Below are 21,133 nucleotides of genomic sequence, written 5' to 3'. Positions count from 1 at the left end.
TCCAAAATAGGAAAAGATACATTATGTGCTCAATTACATTGCACTCTCTTAGACTGTGTAAGTTAGAAAACATATGATTTTGTCTCTAACACTTTGATATACAGAATGTCAAAGAATGATATCATTTCTAATTTAACATTGAAATAGATACCACAATTTAATAGATACTAGCTCTCTAGGAATATAGCATCACCTAAGTCTTGAGTGTTTCTCTGAAATTGCATAATGTTTTCTCTGCAACCAGCATGAGGGAGACCCCATAGTTTCATGTCACCAAAGCCAACCCATTTACAAAATCTTCCAGTAATGAATAAGACGAGCGCACATTCTCATTATTGCCACTTTTATCTCTTTGTTTCTGAATGTATAGACGAGTGGATTCAGAAAAGGAGTGATAAATGCATCAAAAATAGCAAGATATTTATCCAGGTGTGATGTGGGAGAAGGCCATGTGTAGAAAAACATCAGTGGCCCGAAGAACAAAACTACCACAGTGATATGAGATGACAAAGTGGAGAGGGCCTTGAATGAACCCCCTGGAGAGCGTTTCCAAACAGTGACTAGAATAAAAATGTAGGAAATGACCAGTAAGACAAAAGATCCCACAGAAATAAACCCACTATTAACACTAACCATGGACTGCAGGGCTTGGGTATTCGTGCAGGCGAGTCTGAGGAGCCGGGGAAGGTCACAGTAAAAACTATCCAATATATTAGGGCCACAAAAGGGCAAGTTTACCACAAAAACTAATTGAAACAATGAGTGGATAAAACCAACAACCCAGGAACTGACTAAAAAGTACAGGCACAATCTTGGACTCATGATAGTCAGGTAGTGGAGAGGTTTGCATATGGCCACATATCTGTCAAAGGCCATGGCAATCAGTAGTACCATCTCAGTGCCCCCAGCAGCATGACTGAAGAAGATCTGAGTAATACATCCACAAAAAGAGATGGCTTTGTGCTTCTTAAAAATGTCGCAAATCATTTTAGGGGCTGTGACTGAGCAAAAAATCATATCGATGACTGACAGGTTAGCCAGGAGGAAATACATGNGGGTTTTCAGGAACAACTATAAAGGACACATGGGCAAAACCAAGGTGGGGTGGAAGAAGAGGAGGGAGTTGGGTATGTCTGGGGCTGGGGGGAGAGGTGAGGGATAAATGCAGACAACTGTACTTGAACGACAATAAAATAATTAAAAAATATATAAGGAAATAAAAAATTTAAAAAAGAAAGTTAAGGTTGGTCTCTCCAGAGATCAATATTAAACCAATTTTATGAGAAGAAAAATAATGTAATTCTTAGGAAGGGGAAGAGGAGGAGAGACAGAGGAAGAGGAAGAGGTTCGGGGGGAGAAAGAGAAACAGATTTTCTGTTCCACTTATGCATTCATTGGTTGCTCCTTGCGTGTACCTTGACTGGAAATCAAACTCAAAACCTTGGCCTATGGCAGACACTACCTGGCCATGCAAGAATTTTAAAATATGCAATACCTCACTATTTATTCAGTCAGGGGCATTGACCTCTTTTTTCTTAGACTACCAAGTTAAAAAAATGACAACATCCTTGGTTGGTGTGGCTCAGTTGTTTGGAGCATCATCTCATAAGCTGCAAGGTCACCGATTGAATTACTAGTTAGGGCACATGATTGAGTTGCAGGTTCCATCCAGGTGGGGCATGTAGAGGAGGCAACCTATTGATGTTTCTCTCTCACATCAGTGTTTCTCTGCCTCTCTCTCCCCGCCCCCTTCCAGTCTCTCTAAAATCAGCAAGCACATTCTAGAGTGAGGATAAAAAATAAATAACAACAGCCAACACAACAATCAACATCACTGTGCATGAATCAAATTGGCAAAATATATATGTTTTGGTGTCCCACAGTATTTTAGTAACTTGTTTATGTGTGCTGTAAGACAAAAAAAGGTTGAAAATCACTGCTCTATAGCATTAGTATCTTTCCAAGGGGAGCTTTTACATGTGTGTGTGTGATGCTGTGGTCTTTGCAGCTGCCACCCAGGAGATGCCCCTTAAGCACTGGTGCCGATGTCCAGGTGGCTGTGGCTCCTTGGCTTTACAGACTGTGACAATCAGAGCCAATTCTTGGTAGACTACCACCCCACAGCACAGCACAGACAGCAGACTGAAACAAACCTCAGCCTCTCTGTGAAATAGCCCATTTGCCTGTCCTAGAGCTTTAACCTGAGGGCCAGGCTTCAGGGATAGAAGGGGCCCAGGGACAGACCTACTCTCAGGAAACGGGGGCAGGTGCACACCATCTTTGTGGTCTCCCTCTGCTTCAAGAAACTGATCATTATCTCCCAGGCAGGAACTTATATACTCATCTGAAGCCTCAATTTTTGCAACTGGTGCCCCCGGGATTGTCTGACCTTGATGGTCACAGAGGTTTATGCTTGTGGCTTAAGCCTGAATCCTGGTGCTGATGGAGATCCTCTCCTTGGGACACTGACAAGTCTAGCACTTTTCAACTGCTAGGAGGCATTAAAAATAAAGTTGGCTATTAGGGCAATTGCAAAAGTGAGAGGGACAACCATGAGCTAGGACAGGGTTGAACGATAAGTTTTATCTCCTGTGTAAAGCCACTTCTTCAAGACTGGGAGAGATGGCTGTTTCATCTAATGTGTGGAAACCACCACAGGCAGTCAGCAAAATAAAAATCAGAGGAATGTGTTTCAAACAAAAGAACAGGACCTCAGAGAGATGGTTCATTCTTCATAAAAACTGGCTACTAGAAATGAAAAATTTGTGTGAATAGTCACTTGGAAATTTTGTGTTTAAATTAAGCCATTTAGTGATTTTTTTCTAAAACCTATAACCTGATTTAATACTCTCCTTATTGCCATTTTCATCTCTCTGTTCCTGAATGTGTAAATGACTGGATTTAGAAGTGGAGTTAAAACTGCATCAAACATAGCTAGAAATTTATCCAGATGTGTTGAAGGAGAGGGCCACATATAGAAAAAAATCAGTGGACCAAAGAATAAAACCACCACAATAACATGAGCTGACAGTGTGGAAAGAGCCTTGGATGAACCACTTGAGCGCTTCTGAACAGTGACCAGGGTGAAGATGTAAGAGAGAATGAGCAAAAAGAAAGCACCCAAGGAAATGAACCCACTATTCGCAGTGACTATGAACTTCAGTTTGTAGGTGTCTGTGCAAGCAAGTTTGATGAGCCGAGGTATGTCACAGTAAAAGCTGTCTACTACATTAGGGCCACAGAAGGGCAAATTCACCACAAACGCCAATTGGGCCAAAGAGTGCATGACACCAATGGTCCAGGCAACCACTAGAATCAAAATGCACAGTCGTGGGCTCATGATGGTCAGGTAGTGGAGAGGCTTACATATGGCCACATATCTGTCAAAGGCCATGGCAATGAGCAGCACAATCTCAGTACCTCCAACAGCATGGCTAAAGAAGATCTGGGCTAAACAACCCCCGAAGGAGATGACTTTCTGCTTCCTGAAAAGATCACAAATCATCTTGGGTGCTCCAATGGAGCAAAATATCATGTCAATTACGGACAGGTTTGCTAACAGATAATACATGGGGGAGTGTAAATAAGAGTCAGAAATCACAGTGACCACGATGAGGAGGTTTCCCATCATACTAGACATATAGAAAAAACAAGAAAAGCAAAAGAGAAGAAGCTGGATCTCCCAGGAGTTGGAGAGTCCCAGGAGCACAAACTCAGACACCACAGAACGATTGGCTCTATTCATTGATTAGTTTGGTAGGTGCACTCTTCTGTTACCTAAAGGAAGAAAATAACACAACTCAAATTAATACTACCATATTAATACCCTCTGTGGAAAAGCATTTAAATTTTGGAAGTCAAATATTACCTGAGCCACTCATTTACTGATGGGCACTTAGGTTGCTTCCAGCACTTGGCTATTATGAAATGCACTGTTATGAACATTGGGGAGCATAGGTTCTTTTGAACTGGTGTTTCAGGCTCCTTAGGGTATAATCCCAGTAGTGGAATTGCTGGGTGAAAAGGCAGTTCCATTTTTAGTTTTCTGAGAAAACTCCGTGCTGTTTTCCACAGTGGCTTCACCAGTCTGCATTTCCACCAACAGTGAAGGATGGGTGGGGCAAGGGAGGCTTGATGGGGTAAAAATGGAGACAATTGTACTTGAACAACAACAACAAAATAATTACCCAAGCATTTCTCAAAAATCAAATAAGCATCCTGTTGGCCACTACTGCTCTCATTACATAGGAAGGAACTGAGTTCTCCGGTTGTTTTGCTAGTATAAGGAATGATGAGTGATCTGGAACCCACGGGTGCACCTAATGAAACCATAAACAAAGAGCATTCAATATTGAATTACTTTATCAGTTTATCAATGTTAACAATCCTCTATCTGGAGGATTAGTAAGCAATCTCATATACTGGATAGACAGCAGGAGACTATTCCATGACAGACTCGTAAAATCCTGTGACTCTGATTCTGTTCCTCAAGTAAGAAATTATCCTATTTTATACTTCTCCAAATATGATTAATTCATTAATATACAAATCAAATGGTACCTCAACTGCCTAACCTTCCTCATGACCCACTTATAAATCCACATTTATTTATTGTATTTAGAGTTGGTCACATGTCTAGTTCCTCCATATGATTATAAACTAACTGCTCAAGGTTATAAATCATCAGTACAGTATCTTGCAAATATTAGGTAGTGAAAAATATTTTAAATAAATGATCAATTGGGCTGAAGTAGGTCCTACCTCTTAACTCATTTTCTTTAACAAACATTTATCAAGCACCTAAATGTTGTGCCAGAAAGTAGTGCCAGGAAGTAGTCCAAGCACTAAGGATACAAGCAAGAACAAAAGAGACAACATTATCTATCCTCAAGGATTCACATTTTGACAGGAAAAGAAGACAATTAAAAAATTTAAAGGCAATTTAAAAGACAATTAAAAATAAATATACAAAAAGATATATAGGTGTCAGCTGATGATTTCACTATGGAGAAAAACTAGGCAAGGAGGGAGAATAGGACAGTACTGGGAGTGAGTTTATAAAATAGAACTTATAGGAAACTTTGTGCTAATATGTTGCCTGAACAGAAAGCTAAAGGTGAAGGAGCAAACCATAAAAATTTGGGGGCGGGATATTCCAGAGAGCAAGAGTTAAAGTTCTGAGGTTTGAGTTCACTTGCTCTGAACCTGAATTTGGGGGGCACAGGGCAAGGCAAATGGTGTGTGTAGTAGGGCCTTATAAGCCACAGGACTTTGGCTATTATTCTGAATGAGATAAGCAACCGGAGTTTGAACAGGGGAAACAACAATATCTGGCTTACATTGTCAAAGAATTATTTTGACTCCTGCATTGTAAATACTCTTTAGAGTCTCAAGGGTGGAACCAGGGAGATTATTAGAAGATATTGCAATAATCCAAGCAAGAAATGATGGCGATTTGGAGCAGGGTAAGGTGGTTATATTCTGGATGTATTGAGATAATGCAGGGTGACATTTCCAGGGCTAAAAATAGCCCTCACCTTTTGGAGATTGTAAAATAGTGCATGTCACTGAAGAATTTTCATTAAAAAATAAACAAAAATTATGAAAGGTACTAATAGAGTAAATGTACATTTAGTCACCAAATTTAATAAGGACTCTAGAACAAGGAGGCATTTGAAGCTTTAAGAAGGTAGTCTGGAAAATAAAAAGGAGTAATCTCTAAGGCAGCAAGTAGAAAGCTATGGAACTTGATAGCACAAACAGTAGTACAGCTGAAATGTTATTATAACCCAGGACAAGTTTTTGAGTGAAGAGAAAAAAATATTCTCAAATTTTTTAAAGCTAAGTCATTGACCTCTCTATACAATGTGACCAAATTATCAACCCCAAACACATCCAAAATGCAAATAAAAAGCAAACTACTAGAGCTACAGAAATATTAGTTTCTGCATTTAGCCAGAAAAATAACTCAGTAATTGTCAGGGCTGCATATAACAAAGGGCAAAATGTCTCTCTGCTATGGTTGGCTATACTGGCCTATTTACCAAGGTCAGACCAGATTGCCTTTGAGCGAAGATGCAGATATAGCTCCTAAGGAATATATTAGCCACTTCTACAACAATGGATGGCCAATGGTACAAGGAAGCCATTCTCTTTCTGTGTGATGTGCATTTATTCTGCCAAAACATCTAGAACTGTGACAGAAATTTATGTGTATTCAAGTGAACACCCCCCAAAATGAACATAAAATATTACAACCAAATGTCAGTTTTACCACTATTTAAGAAGTTTCCTCTGCATATTTTGCCATGTATGTTGCACACTTTTTTGCCCAAATTTTTGAGGTAAAAATAAGGATGCACATTATACATGGGTAGTAGTAATTCCATATCTATATAAATATTTTCAACTGTTTTATTTATGCTTGTGCATTAAAAGTGTAACTCTAGAAAACAATAATGATATCCATATGCAAAATAATACCCTGGAATACGATGACCAGTGTTGTTTCTAAATAAAAGTAAATAAATACTTTAATTAAATTATAAAATGAAATATTTTTTCCTAAAAGTTTGGGCCAAAAATATGAATGCACATTATGCACAGCAAAATACAGGTAACCAGGGTAAATGAAAAGTGAAAAATAGTTATCTCCAGAAATAGAGAGCTAGTAATTGTGAACATCACAGTAAAAGTCTGCTGTAATTGACATGTACTAATTATCAGAACTTCAGCAAAAAGGAAATTGCAAGTTCCTTCCACTTCCATTCAAGGCCAATAGGTAAAGAATTCCTATAACCAAAGTTTTAAAACAGGACCAAGTGAGGAGAAGGAAAGTGTTTGAAGCAAAATTCAAAGGATTCCTTGAATGCTAGAATTAAAAATGCATAATGAACCATGACATTCCGTCAACATTGCCTCAAACCTGAAGCAAGATGCTTCGACCTAGAATTTAAGAGAAAACACCACTGGAGCGTCAATATATGAATAATGTAAGCAAGGAAAGTATAATAATAGGGGGTCTACATCACTTGCTGTATGAGCAAATCAGTACAAATGTCTCATACTCAGTATGATTTAATAGAATATTGTTTATTTTAACTATTACCAAACTTTGTTTGTGACATACTATATTATTAAAAAGTCTGTGCTTAAAAAACTACTACAGAAGCAACAATAACCTCAATTAAGTGATCAAAAATTTTTATTTAAAAAACACACACAGGTACCCCAAAGTTTTGTTGTTGAGGTGATTATAAATTACAGTTCTTCACATCCTGATTTACACACTCACTCATTTTTAATAGTTTAATATTTAATAAGTACTTTCTTTAAAAGAGTATTTATATTATATATCTCTATAAGTTATTTTGACAGAAACCACATGGTAGAAAAAACAATAAAATCTAATTAACTATTTGGCTAAATATACTTGGGTGAGGATCTATCACATAAAATACTAAAACTCACTGCAGTGCACTAGAAGAAAATCATGAGTTATTATTAATAATTTCCTGAGATGAATTATCTCCTTTTGCAATAATCACAGGTGGAAGAAAAGACAGAATATATCCAACATATATCCCTAATATATGTACTTTTCTCATAGAATTTATCAAATGCAGGGAAAAATGACCTTTTCCATCTCTCTCATTAAACCAGTGTTCTTAACACGGATGTTTTACTTCCCCACAGGGGACATTTGGTAATGTCTGGAAACATTTTGGTTGTCACAACTCAGAGGAGGGGAGGAGCAGAGTTCTTACTGGCATCTAATAGGTAGATGGTCAGGGATGATACCAAATGTTCTCCAAACACAGCATAACAGTAGAGCCCCCAAGAACAAAGAATAACCCAACTCCAAATGTCAATAGTGCCTGGGCTGAGAAGCCCTGCATCAAACTCTAAGTTTCTCTGGGTAAAAGTCAAGTCTTTTATATTATTCTATTCTCCCAGGTTCCCCAGCACCATTACCATCATACAGTGTGCCTCTAATTAGTCTTTGTTGGAGGGATAAAGAGTAAGTGGGTGGATCGATGGATGGATGGATAATTAGGATGAAAGAGGTAAGGATGATGAATAAATAGACAAAGATGGATGAAAAAAAGTGAAGGAAGAAAGATTTCTAAATAATTGATGACTAGTCTTTATCAATTAATAACCACACTCCTTAAAAATGTAAACTTTGTGGAAGAATTCAGTATCTACACACACACACACACACACGCACTCAAACACACACTGGCCATAATCCTAATTCATTCCCTATTTAGTAGATAGAATTAGACTTTTTCTAGGCACCCAAGTGATACATCTTGGGAGTAATATACTAATGTCCCCAGTGTTTAAGCAATAAGAAGTGAGAAGTCTTTCACATGCTTATGTAATTTTTCTTCCTGATCAGTTTTTGGGAGCAGCAGCTTACACAAATATAAGTATTTAAGCCTCTGGGATTTTTGATAGTATAAAAAGCCAAATAAAGTTGGAACAGTATAGTAAGCCTACATGAGATACATCAAAATGTTGACTAAAGAAACAGGAAAAATAGGGAGCCTGAAAATGGGTCCAATAACATAAAAAATGAAAGAAAGAAAAGCAAGGAACTGAATACCAAAACACATTAACATGTACATGGTTTGTGTCTTCAAGGTTTCAAAAACCAAGTGGCTCCTGGTTGAATACACAAAACTAGATGAAGGCATCCAATTACCACTGAAGGAGTGATAAGAGCCATTTTTTGCTCTGAATAGGCTGAATATGTTCTAAAAGGACATATTTTAGATGTTTTGTTCTCCAGGACATTCATCTGCCAACATATTTTTCCTAATTAAAGGTCATTCAAGTTATAGTGACTCTAACATTTGCTCTAAGATTTTCATTTATTTTGTGCATTTACACACGGATATGGTCAGTCTCTGAAAAGAGATTCTCATCTATTTTATAGTTGCAGAATATAGAGAGAATTAGTGTCCTACTAATAAACCCACAGAAATAAGCCAGTAAGTATGTAAATGAATTTCTGGCTTGGCACACATAAGACATCAGTGGCATATCTAAATCATAACTAAGGCATACTACTTGAATATTCAGTATCTATGTTTAGCTACTCCTATGCTTTATCAATTTGACAGTCCAAAACTTTTTCCTCCTTCTACTGAACTTTCTAGTTCTTTGTCTATATCTGCTTGTCTGTTGCTCTGTGAAAGTAAGACAAAGATGTTATCAGAGAAAGACAAATACCATATGATTTCACACACATATATAATTTAATAGTGGTGGGGTTAGGCAGTGGAAGGATCCAGCAAAAAGTAAAAAGGACTCATGCATGTGGATAACAGTGTGGTGATTGGGCGTATGGGGTAAAGGGGGATAAATGGTAATAGAAAAATACATGAATAAAAAAGTCAACAAAAATAAAATAAATTTTTATATTACAAAAAGATATTATGAAGAACTCTTTCAGCGAAGCAGGTATAAGGAGATTAAATGGAGATGGAAAAGTACAGTAAAAATTTTCAAATAAAATAAAATTGTCCAACTATTTAAAAAAACTATTTTAAATGAATCCTTAGTATACTTGATTTAATTAAGTAACCCAATTAAGTTATTCCTTTCTTTCACCTTTCCTCTTATGACCAGGTTCCATATCCCTGATTCCTAAATTTGTTATTTTTCTGAATCATATCTACATTTATTTGACATTGTGGTGCCCTAGATTAGAGATGGAGAAAAAAACACCTAAGTTTCCAACAAGTAAAGATTATTCTTCTATATAACAGTCAAAAATGATGGTAGGTGTGTTTTAGACATACAAGTAAGGTCAAGTACGTTCTCAGGAAGACAGTTTACCAGTCAATCCTCCTCCAAATTCTGTGTTCATCATGTGCTTTTAGTCCAAAGAAATAACATGAATTTTTCTTCATGTTATTTCTAAATCTCCATTTAGTCTCACATGGATCTTTTCCTTTTTTTAACTATTCTGTAAATACAGAAATAAAACAGAGTAAGTAGTCCTGACTCCTAACTTCTGTGAATTATCAATTTCTCTTCACTGTATAATTTTGTGAACTGTGTCACTCCACTAAACTCAGTTAAAAAAGGGGGAAAGTATATTTGCAGTTGTTTGTAAAAAAATTCTCCCCATCAAAAAGGTTAATGACATTAAAAAGTAAATAAATCTTTTTAAAGTCATCATTTGTATGGCCAAATTCCTTGCTTATACTAAAGACATTGCATTGTGCTGACCCTGACTCTTTAGTTTTACTCTGAAAATCTAAGACACATTTCTAGCACCAAGCAAAAGTCAAAGTCAGTTATTTGCCTTTCTCCACAATCTATAGATCCTTTTACCGTCCCTAAAGTGATCTTTTTCTTTTTCCCTACAATGTAACCTCCCTAACCACAACCCAAATTTAGTTGACATCTACAAACAAAGATTCTGTCACTGACTATTTTTCTGAAACTGAATTGAATATATCAAGTCCAATCTTTTTCCTGTTGTTATTTTGACTTTCCATCAATTCCACCTACCTGTCTTTTGACCACAGCATCTTCAGGGAACTAAAATACGTTGATAAGTGAGCTCCTGCTTATGCCAATACTATTATATTAAAAGTTGAAAGAATTTTAAAAAGCAATTAATTAACAGCACTGGAGAATAGTGACCAGGTGCTGCTGCAGAGACCTGGTGTTGCTAACTTAGTTTTTGTGGTCAAGGGAATTGTCCCTGGAACCCAATAGGTTTGCTAAGAACTGAAAGAAAAATCTTGTAATGAGTCACTGGAGAGGAAAATAACTGAGACCAGATGCTTTAAGAGCATCACCTTTGGTGATTTTACCTGTCAATTCTGACTCACTCATTGGTGGTTTAAAATAAGGCAGAATTCCTGGGGAATGTAAAGATATTTAAACAAAATCATGTGGATTTTACTATAAATTTCAATCAGCTTAAGCACAAATAATGCTGAAGAAGCTGAAGAAATTGTGTGGACATTTTTCACACTTAAACAAAATGGCAAGGGAAAGAATAACAGGGTGAACTGTTGTTCATACTGGGGGGTCAAGGTAGCTGAGATCTGAAGGGTGAGGATGAGCCAACATTGAGGACAAAGGAGCATTGAGACTGCTTCTAGGAAAATTGACAGCAGATCAGGCCTAGCAGCAGGAGAAAGTTGCACCTTTTCTCCCCTGTGAAACCTTCTTAAAACTTTCCTTTTCCAGAAGCCTCTCAGTATTGACCTAGTACAAGTTGATTCCTCCATATTTTTTGGCACTTTCAGGACCCCAATCCAAGTAAACCCAGCAAGAAAATGTGCATAAAAATAAATTCAATGAAAGATTTGCTCTATAAAAGAATAATTATCTTACATGGGGCAGATGTGAAAAAAAAGAAACTAGAGAAACTTCTTACACTATATATAAGAATAACCTCAAAATGAAATAAGGCTTAAGTGTAAGGCTCAAAATTATAATCCTAGAAGAGAATATAGGTAGTAAAACCTTTAATATTTCTATTAGCATTATTTTTTCTGATGTACCTCCTTGGATAAGGAAAATAAAAGATGAAATAAACAGGACTACATCAAACTAAAAAGGTTTTGTGTAGTAAAGAAAACTGTCAACAAAGCAAAGACATAAACCACTAAACAGGAGTACATATTCACCAGTGATGCATCTGATAAGGGATTAAAATCCAAAATTTATAAAGAACTCAATACTACTCTACACCAAAAGAAGAAATAATCCAATTTTAAAAGTGGACAGAGGCTGGGCCAGATAGCATCACAAGAGAGTTTTCCCATACATTTAGGGAAGAGCTGGCCACAATTCTTCTAAAATTATTCCAAAAAATCCAAGAAGAGAGAAGACTCTCAAACTCTTTTTATGAAGCCAGCATCATCCTAATTCCAAAACCAGATAAAGACACAAAAAAAGAAAACTACAGGCCAATATTTCTGATGAACATAGACACTAAAATTCTCAACAAAATATTGGCAAGCCATATCCAGCAACACATTAAAAGCTCATATATCATATGATCAAGTGGAATTCATCCCAGGGATGCAAGGATGTTACCATATATGTAAATCAATAAATGTAGTACATCACACGAACAATACAAAAGACAAAAACCATGTAATCATATAAATAGATGTTGAAAAAGCATTTGATAAAGCATGGCACCCATTTATGATAAAAACACTCAGAAAGTGAGAATAGAGGGAACATACCTCAACATAATAAAGGTCATATACAGGAAACCTACAGCCAACATCATACTCAATGGGGAAAAACTGAAAGCTTCCCACTAAGATGAGGAACAAGGTAAGGATGTCCGCTTTCACCACTTCTATTCAACATAGTATTGGAAGTTCTAGCCACAGCAATCAGATAAGAAAAAGAAATGGAAATTATCCAAATTGGAAAGGAAGAAGCAAAACTATCACTGTTGCAGATGACATGACACTGTATACAGAAAACCCTATAGACTCCACCAAAAAAAACTACTGGACCTAATAAGTGAATTTGGAAAAACAGCAGAATACAAAGTCAATATTCAGGGAAAAAAGGCATTTTTGCGCACCAACAATGAAATATCAGAAAGAGAAATCAGGAAAAAAATTCCATTTGCTATAGCAAAAGAAAAATAAAGTACCTAGGAATAAACCTAACCAAGGAGGGAAAAGACCTGTATTCAGAAAGCTACACATCACTGAAGAAAGAAATTAAGGAGGACACAAATAAATGGAAACATATACCATGTTTATGGATTAGAAGAATAAACATCATCAAAATGTCCATATTACCCAAAGCAATTTATAGATTCAATGCAATCCCTATTGAAATACCAATGACATATCTCACAGATATCGAACAAACATTTCAAAAATTTATGTGGAACCATAAATGATTGCAAATAGTGTCAGTAATTTTGAGAAAGAAGAACAAAACAGGAAAGATCACAATACCTGATATCAAACTATATTACAAGGACACTGTCATGAAAATAGTCTGGTACTGGCATAAGAACAGACACATAGATCAATGGAACAGAAGAGTCACCTTCCATTTTATTTTATTTCATTTTATTTTATTTTATTTTAAATAATTTTTTATTTAATTCTTGTTCAAGTACAGCTTTCTGTCTTATATTCCCAACCCTGCCCGCCCCCCCGCCCAGTGCTCCCCACCTCCCTCCCATTTCCACCCCCCTTAGTTATTGTCCATGTGGCCTTTATACTTGTTCAGGTGAGTCCATCCCCTTTTCCCCTATGATTCTCTCCCCTCTCCCCTCTGGACTCTGTCAGCCTGTTCCCTATTTCAGTGTCTTTGGTCATATTTTGCTTGCTTGTTTGTTTTGTTTAGATCCCTGTTAACGGTGATATCATATGGTATTTGTCTTTCACCTCCTGGCTTATTTCACTCAGCATAATGCTTTCCAGTTCCATCCATGATGTTGCAAAGGGTAGGAGCTCCTTCTTCCTTTCTGCAGCATAGAATTCCATTGTGTAAATGTGCCATAGTTTTTTGATCCAGTCATTGACCGATGGGCATCTAGGTTGCTTCCAACTCTTGGCTATCGTGAATTGTGCTGCTATGAACATTGGGGTGCATACGTTCTTTTGGATTGGTGTTTCAGGATTCCATTGGCAGCCTTGCTGGGTAGAGTAGTCTTGGTTGCTGACATTTGCTTTTGAATACTTGGAAATTTCTTGCCATTCCCTTCTGGCTTGTTTCTGTGGAGAAATCAGGTGCTAGCCTTATCAGGATTCCCTTGTATCTTACTATCTGTTTTGTTATTGTTGCTCAAGTACAATTGTCTTCATTTTCACTCCACCACACCCCTCCCACTTCACCCATCTACATTTCCCACCTTCAAACCCACCCCCTTTGGCTTTGTCCATGTGTCCTTCATATATGTTCCTAATGCCCCCCCCCCCCCCATTACCCGCTGTTATCCCTCTTCCTCCTCCTCTCTGATTACTGTTACATTGTTCTTTATTCCAAAGTCTCTGGTTGTATTTTGTGTGCTTGTTTGTTTTGTTGATTAGGTTCCACTTATAGATGAGATCATATGGTATTTCTCTTTCACTGTTTGGCTTATTTCACTTAGCATAATGCTTTCCAGATCCATCCATGCTTTCACAAAGAGTAGGAGCTCTTTCTTTCTTTCTGCTGTATTTCACTGTGTAAATGTACCACAGATTTTTGATCCACTCATCTGCCAATGGTCACTTAGGTTGCTTCCAACACTTGACTATTATGAATTGTGTTGCTATGCATTGGGGTGCATAGGGTTTTTTTTGACTGGTGTTTCAGAATTCTTAGGGTATAATGCCAACAGTGGTATTGCTGGGTTAAAAGGCAGCTCCATTTTTAGTTTACACCATAAAAGTCTTAGAAGATAACATAGGCAGGGAGATCTCTGATATCCCACGCAGCAATATTTTCACCAATATGTCCCCCAAGCAAGAGACATAAAGGAGGGAATAAATAAATGGGATCTCATCAAAATAAAAAGCTTCTGCATGGCTAAAGAAAACAGCATTAAAATGAAAAGAGAACTATACATATGGAAAAAATATTTTCAGATGATACCTTGGACAAGGGTCTGATCTCCAAAATATATATAAAAAACAAGCCCTGGCTGGTGTGGCTCAATGGATTGAGTAATGATCTGCAAACCAAAGGGTCACTGGTTTGATTCCTAGTCAGGGCACATGCCTGGGTTGCAGACCAGGCCCCCAGTGGGGAACACATAAGAGGCAACCACACAAAATATATAAGAAAATATATGACTCCACTCTAGGAAGACAAACAAGCCAATTAAAAATTGGCAAAGGAGTTGAGTAGACACTTCTCTAAGGAGGACATACAGAAGGCCCAGAGACATATGAAAAGATGCTCAATATCACTAGCCATCAGAGAGATGCAAATTAAAACCACAATGAGATACAACTTCACGCTTGAGAGAACAGTCACATAAACAAAGCAACAAACGGCAAGTGTTGGAGAGGTTGTGGAGAAAAGGGAACCCTAGTGCACTGCTGGTAGGAATGCAGATTAGTGAAGCCACTGTGGGAAACAGTATGAAATTTCCTCAGAAAGTGAAAAATGTTACTATCTCTTTCTTGCTGCTTTTAAGGTTCTTTGTCTTTGAAATTTGGCATTTTACTTATGATGTGTCTTGCAGTAGGTCTTAGTGTGTCCACCTTGATTGGAATTCTCTGTGCTCCCTGAATTTGCATGGTGTTCCCCCTCTCCCAGTTAGGGAAGTTTTCTGTCATTATTTTTTCAAACAGGTCTTCTGTTCCTGCTCCTTTTCTCCTTCTGGTATTCCTATGGTTTGAATGCTGCTGCATTTCATATTGTCCTGAAGTTCCGTTATGCTATCTTCATAGTTTTTAGTCTTTCATACTGCTGCTCTATCTGGATATTTTTTCTATCTTGTCATCCAGCTCACTAATTCAATCCTCTGCTTCATCCATCCTGCTTGTAATTCCTTCTAGCGTATTTTTATTTCAGATACTGTATTCTTCATTTCTTCCTGGTTCTTGTTTATAGTTTCTATTTCCTTTTTCATGCTGTTGTAGTTCCCCCTCAGTTCCTTGTAGTTTCACTTGGGTACTTGAACATCCTTATAACCATTTTTTAAAAATTCTATGTCTGAGATTGCTCACCTCAAATTCATGTAGCTCTTTTACTTGAGATTCTCCCATTCTTTCCTGTTGGAGGTTCTTTCTTTGTCTCCCAAATTTAGGTAATGTTTTTTTGTTTTTTTCTGCATCTTAGGGTGCTCTGCTTTGCCTGCTTGTCTTCATGGGGCCGACTTTTGTGGTAGGATTTCTGTGGGGCTCAGTGGTGCAGCCTGTTTGGTTTCCTTGTCTTGGTGCTCTAGGATTGCCCTTTGTCCTGTTTGTGTGGGCTCTTTTAATGTGCTTGAGTTTTACTTGTTGGTGGCTTACTTTTTGGTGTCAGCCCTTCAGTGGAGGTAGTCACAACTCCCACAATGTCTTGTGTGCTTCTGAATTCTTTCTGGTTCTGTCTCTGGTTTTCTCTCAACTCCAGGTCTTACTGTCTTACCCATTTTGAAGCATTCCCTGTACACTGTGGCCTCCAAATTTATATCAGCTAAAATTCTGTTGGCTGTTCACCTTGTTTTTTGGAAGATCAACTAAATGTCCCACCTGGGTGCACAAGCAAGTGGGCTTAGCTCCCACGTACTTTGTCACCATCATCCTGACCAGTTTTACAATTTCATTTTTAATATATGTGAGGGGGACCACAGAATGTAATTTATTTGTAAAAATTGTGCATTTATTCTTATCTTATATGTTTAAATTTCAGTCATCTTCCAAGTATTCTCCATTTGATGCCACACACCTACCAAGATGTTTTTTCCACCATTCCAAACAGTTTTTGAACTCATTGATTTTTATACTTTTTAGTGCTTCTGTTGGTTTTTGTTTCACCTCTTCCACATTAGCAAAACATTTCCCTTTGAGGACTTTTTCTTATCCAAGAAAAAAGTCATTCTGGGTTAGATCAGGTGAATAGGGAGGGTAGAGCACCAGGTCACACTCTCTGGATCAAAAACTGCTCAGTATTCAGTGTGGTGTGTGTAGGTGCACTTGTAAATCACCCATCATGAAATGAGTGTTGAAAGAATCCTTAGAAAAATTCACTGAAGCTGAATGCAGCCTCACACAACAATGCCCACTGGTACACTGATATAGATGGGTTCCTAGGATACTCACCTAGCTGAGGTGAGTACTTAGTGTAGTGCACCCTGTACTACAAGGGGCCCACCCTTCAGAAGATGATTCTGGTTAAATAGTCTCATGACTACAATTGCTTGATTTGTCAACAGAAACAATACATTTACACATTTAGTCATATGAGATACACATCAATTTGGGCAAAGGGAAAATCCAAATGGACATAGTTTATTGATGCCTTCCTTTCTGCTAGATTGGTTGACTAATAATAACCACTAAGAAATGGAACTACCAGGTCAGAAAAATATTGAGTGTCATAATTCTAGGGCTTGTCAACCTTATACATCCAGGAATATCTCTTCAACATCCTCGTCAATGAGCTTATAGTCTAACTGCTCCATCACTTGAAACTTGTCTCCAGATTCCAAAACTGGAATGTTTAACTATGCCACAAAACCAAGGAACTTTCCATTCTTGTGTCTTGTAAACTATGTATCATGTTTCACATAGCATATTGGCTTTCAGCCCAGAGGATTTATTTAATTTGAATTTTCCTGATTAATAGTGATGCTCAGCATCATTCAAACTGACTGATTCTTTGTTTTATACTTCTTAAGTATCTTAAAAATAGATTACTTTTATGTATTGTATATCAAACACTTATATCAAGGTTCCCCCAGGAAATTTCCACATTGAAATGGAGTGAGTGAGGAAAACCTAATTTACAATGATGTAAGCATTTTTGTAAATAAAAAAATAATCTGGACTTCCAGCTAAGACACAGGTATAGGTAGATATGTTTTGCTTCCTTAAACAATGAAAAGAATAACAACAACAATTTTTAAAAAACCAACCCCAACTGCCAGAAAATTGAACTGTATAGAAGTACAATAACCAAGGAATTAGACACTTTCATCCAGGCTCATAAGAGGAGTAGAGACAGGCAGCCAGGACAGACAGGAAGTGTGACAAAGCAGTGGGCTGGAGGCTGGCAGACTGGGTAGTCAAGGCAGCAGCTGGTAGACCCAGTGGTCCCACATTCATGTGCGGATAAGCCAGGAGGAACAACTGGGCAGTTAAAGAAACTGTGCAACCCAGGGTCCCAGCATAGGAAACTAAAGCCTCAAAACCACTGGCTGTAAAAGTCTGCAGAGGCTGTGGTGGCAGGAGAAACTCCCAGCTTCACAGGAGAGTCCACTGGACTCTCAGGGTCCACAGAGTCTGAAAATGTACACAAACCCACCTACCCAGGAATTAGCACCAGAAGGGCACAACTTGCTTTTGGGTAGCAGGAACGTGACTGAAAGAGGGCAAGAGCTAAGCAAGTGGCATTATTCCCTTTCTGATCCCTTTCCTACATACAGCAGCACAACAGAACAAAGTGGGTTAACCTGCCCTGGCAAATACCTAAGGCTCCAGCCCTTACAACATAGCAGGTGCACTGAGAAAAAGAATATGGCCCAAACAACGGATCAAACTCCAGAAAAGGAACTAAGCAATCATGCAATAGCCCACCTATCAGATGCAGAGTTCAAAATGCTGGTGATCAGGATCCTCACAGAAATGACTGAGTACAGTCACAAAATAGAAGTGAAGGCTATGCAAAGTGAAATAAAAAATGTACAGGGAACCAACAGTGAAGAAAAGGAAACCAGGACTCAAATCAACAATTTGGATTATAAAGAAGAAATAAACATTCAGCCATTCTGGGTTGAATGAAGAAACAAGAATTCAAAACAGTAAGGAGAGGCTGAGGAAGTCCTGGGACAACTTTAAACATTTCAACATCTGAATCATAGGGGTGCCAGAAGAAGAAGAGAGCAAGAAATTAAAAACATAATGAGAGAGAACTTCCCCAATCTGATGAATGAAATAGACATACCAGTCTAGGAATCACAGAGAGTCCCAAGGAAGTTGGATCCAAGAGGAACACACCAAGATACATTATAGGAACTGGCCGACAGGGTCCAGAGGGTAGAGGGGAGAGAATCATGGGGGAAAAGGGGAGGGACTCACATGAATAAGTATAAAGGACACATGGACAATAATTAAAGTGGGGGGTGGAAGTGGGAGGGAGGTGGAGAGCATTGGGGGGGGCAGGGAAGGGAATATAAAACAGAAAACTGTACTTGAATAAGAATAAAATAAAAAAATAAAAAATAAAATATGCTAAAAACATCTCAACCAAAAAAAAAAAGACACATCATAATTAAATTACTCAAGATTAAAGGTAAAGAGAGAATTTTAAAAGTAGCAAGAAAAAAGGAGACAGTTACCTACAAAGGGGTACTCATAAGACTGTCAGCTGATTTCTCAAAAGAAATCTTGCAGTAAAGAAGAAGCTGGAAAGAAGCATTCAAAGTCATGAAAGGCAAGAACCTACATCCAAGATTGCGCTATCCAGCAAAGCTTTCATTTAGAATGGAAGGGCAGATAAAGTGCTTCCCAGATAAGTTCAAGGAGTTCATCATCACCAAGCCCTTATTATATGAAATGTTAAGGGGGCTTATCTAAGGAAAAAAGATAAAAAACTATGAACAGTAAAATGACAAAACTCACAGTTATTAATCTACAACAAAACAAAACAAAAACAAAAATTAAGCAAACTAGAACATGAACAGAATCACGGAAATGGACATCACATGGAGGGTTATCATCTGGAGAGTAGGTGGCAAGAGAGGGGAAAAAGGTACAGAAAATAAATTGCATAAATGGTGGGTAGAAGACAGACAGGGGAGGTTAAGAATAGTATAGGAAATGGAGAAGCCAAAGAACTTATATGTATGACCCATGGACATGAACTAAGGTGGGAGAAATGCTGGTGGGAGGGGTAGTGCTGGGTGGAAGGGGAGAAAGGGGAAAAAATGGGACAAATGTAATAGCATAATCCATAAAATATATAAAAAAAGAAGTCTGTACTCTTGTGTGTTTCCAAAAATTTCTTGGAATATAACTATTACTCTTTAGGAATTTAGGGTCAAGATTATTATAACCTTTGGTTTACAAATACTTTATATGTAACTCTTTTCAAAAGTGAATGTTTCCCACTCATGAGAGGGAAATAAAATGAATTCAATAGCAGTGTGTATAATCAAATTGAAGTAGAACAAAAACGAGCTTCTCTCTAAGCCCGGCCGTCAATTATCAATGAGAGCTCTTTACCATACAGGCATAACTTAAGAGATCTTCCTATAATTCACTAGCTGTCTGCATACTCTCCTTATTGCCACCTTCATTTCTTGATTCCTGAATGTGTAAATGACAGGATTCAGGAAAGGAGTGAGAACTGCATCAAAGATGGCCAAAAACTTATCCAGATGTGTGGAAGGAGATGGCCACATATAGAAAAATAGCAGAGGACCAAAGAACAGGACTACCACAGTAATGTGAGCTGACAGTGTGGACAGAGCCTTGGAAAAACCAGCTGAAGAGTGTTTCTGAACAGTGAGAATGATGACGATATAGGAAATTATTAGTATAAGGAAGGAGGCAACTGATACAAATTCATTGTTGGCTGTGACCATGAACTCTAATTGGTATGTGTCTGTGCAGGCAAGTTTAATGAACCGAGGAAGGTCACAGTAAAAGCTGTCCAGAACATTAGGACCACAGAAGGGTAATTTTACCACGAAAGCCAATTGAACCATGGAGTGGATGAGGCCAGTCATCCATCCAGTCATTAAAAAGTAGATGCACATTCTTGGGCTCATGATGGTCAGGTAGTGAAGAGGCTTACATATGGCCACATATCTGTCAAAGGCCATGGCTATGAGCAGCACCATCTCCACACCGCCAATGACATGGATGAAGAAGATTTGAGTGATGCAGCCACTAAAGGAGATGACTTTACGCTTTCTGAAAAGGTCATAAATCATCTTGGGAGAAGTGACAGAAGAAAGTCCTAGGTCGATGAAGGAGAGATTGGCCAACAGAAAGTACATGGGTGAGTGTAAGCGAGGGTCAGAGGTCACAGTGAGCATAATGAGGGAGTTTCCCATCATGCTTGCTGCATAACATGTAGAGGAAAACACAAAGAGGAGAAGTTGGATCTCCCAGGAATCAGTGAGTCCCAGGAACACAAACTCTGACACAGCAGAGTGATTTGCTCCATCCATCGGCTTTGTCAGCCTTGCTACCTGAAAATATAAATTGTGATAATTATGTAATAAATTAGGAGAGAGATCAGAGTTATGAAAGCCTTTCTCTACTTTAGCATTACAACTGACCTCATATGCCCAGGGCCTTTGAAATGCTATCACAGAGAAATTGGTGATTTTCACATTGAGTTGTTTTTTACTACAAAGTTGTCCCTCCACTTAATATCCTCTGCTTCTTCCCAGAGCTAATACCATGATATTACTCATGATACAAGATGATTAATATGAGTAACAGGAATTTGGCCTTGAACCTTTTTA

The 21,133-nt window shown here is 37.9% G+C and overlaps 3 protein-coding genes across 3 annotated transcripts; all 3 read right to left on the bottom strand.

Moving 5' to 3' along the window:
• Positions 1-288: 288 nt before the first annotated feature.
• Positions 289-2,278, bottom strand: LOC118987160 (olfactory receptor 4F15-like). Its single transcript, XM_037046193.1, has 2 exons — positions 2,249-2,278; positions 289-1,071 (listed from the first exon to the last, which is right to left on the bottom strand). Exons 1-2 carry the CDS (start codon positions 2,276-2,278, stop codon positions 289-291), a joined length of 813 nt encoding a protein of 270 aa, XP_036902088.1.
• Positions 2,279-2,794: 516 nt separating this feature from the next.
• Positions 2,795-3,754, bottom strand: LOC118987159 (olfactory receptor 4F6-like). The gene has a single exon (XM_037046192.1). It carries the CDS (start codon positions 3,743-3,745, stop codon positions 2,795-2,797), a length of 951 nt encoding a protein of 316 aa, XP_036902087.1. The 5' UTR covers positions 3,746-3,754.
• Positions 3,755-19,894: 16,140 nt separating this feature from the next.
• On the bottom strand, positions 19,895-20,839 carry LOC118987162 (olfactory receptor 4F3/4F16/4F29-like). The gene has a single exon (XM_037046195.1). It carries the CDS (start codon positions 20,831-20,833, stop codon positions 19,895-19,897), a length of 939 nt encoding a protein of 312 aa, XP_036902090.1. The 5' UTR covers positions 20,834-20,839.
• Positions 20,840-21,133: the final 294 nt, after the last annotated feature.

Source organism: Sturnira hondurensis, unplaced genomic scaffold (genome assembly GCF_014824575.4).
Source record: "Sturnira hondurensis isolate 20B ecotype Veracruz unplaced genomic scaffold, ASM1482457v3 Scaffold0005152, whole genome shotgun sequence".
In the NCBI taxonomy this organism is placed as follows: domain Eukaryota; kingdom Metazoa; phylum Chordata; class Mammalia; order Chiroptera; family Phyllostomidae; genus Sturnira; species Sturnira hondurensis.
This window is presented reverse-complemented; position numbering and strand designations above follow the sequence as displayed.

Excerpts from the sequence above, each read along its gene's own strand:
- LOC118987159 (XM_037046192.1), bottom strand. The coding sequence starts at position 3,745 with ATGAATAGAGCCAATCGTTCTGTGGTGTCTGAGTTTGTGCTCCTGGGA.
- LOC118987162 (XM_037046195.1), bottom strand. The coding sequence starts at position 20,833 with ATGGATGGAGCAAATCACTCTGCTGTGTCAGAGTTTGTGTTCCTGGGA.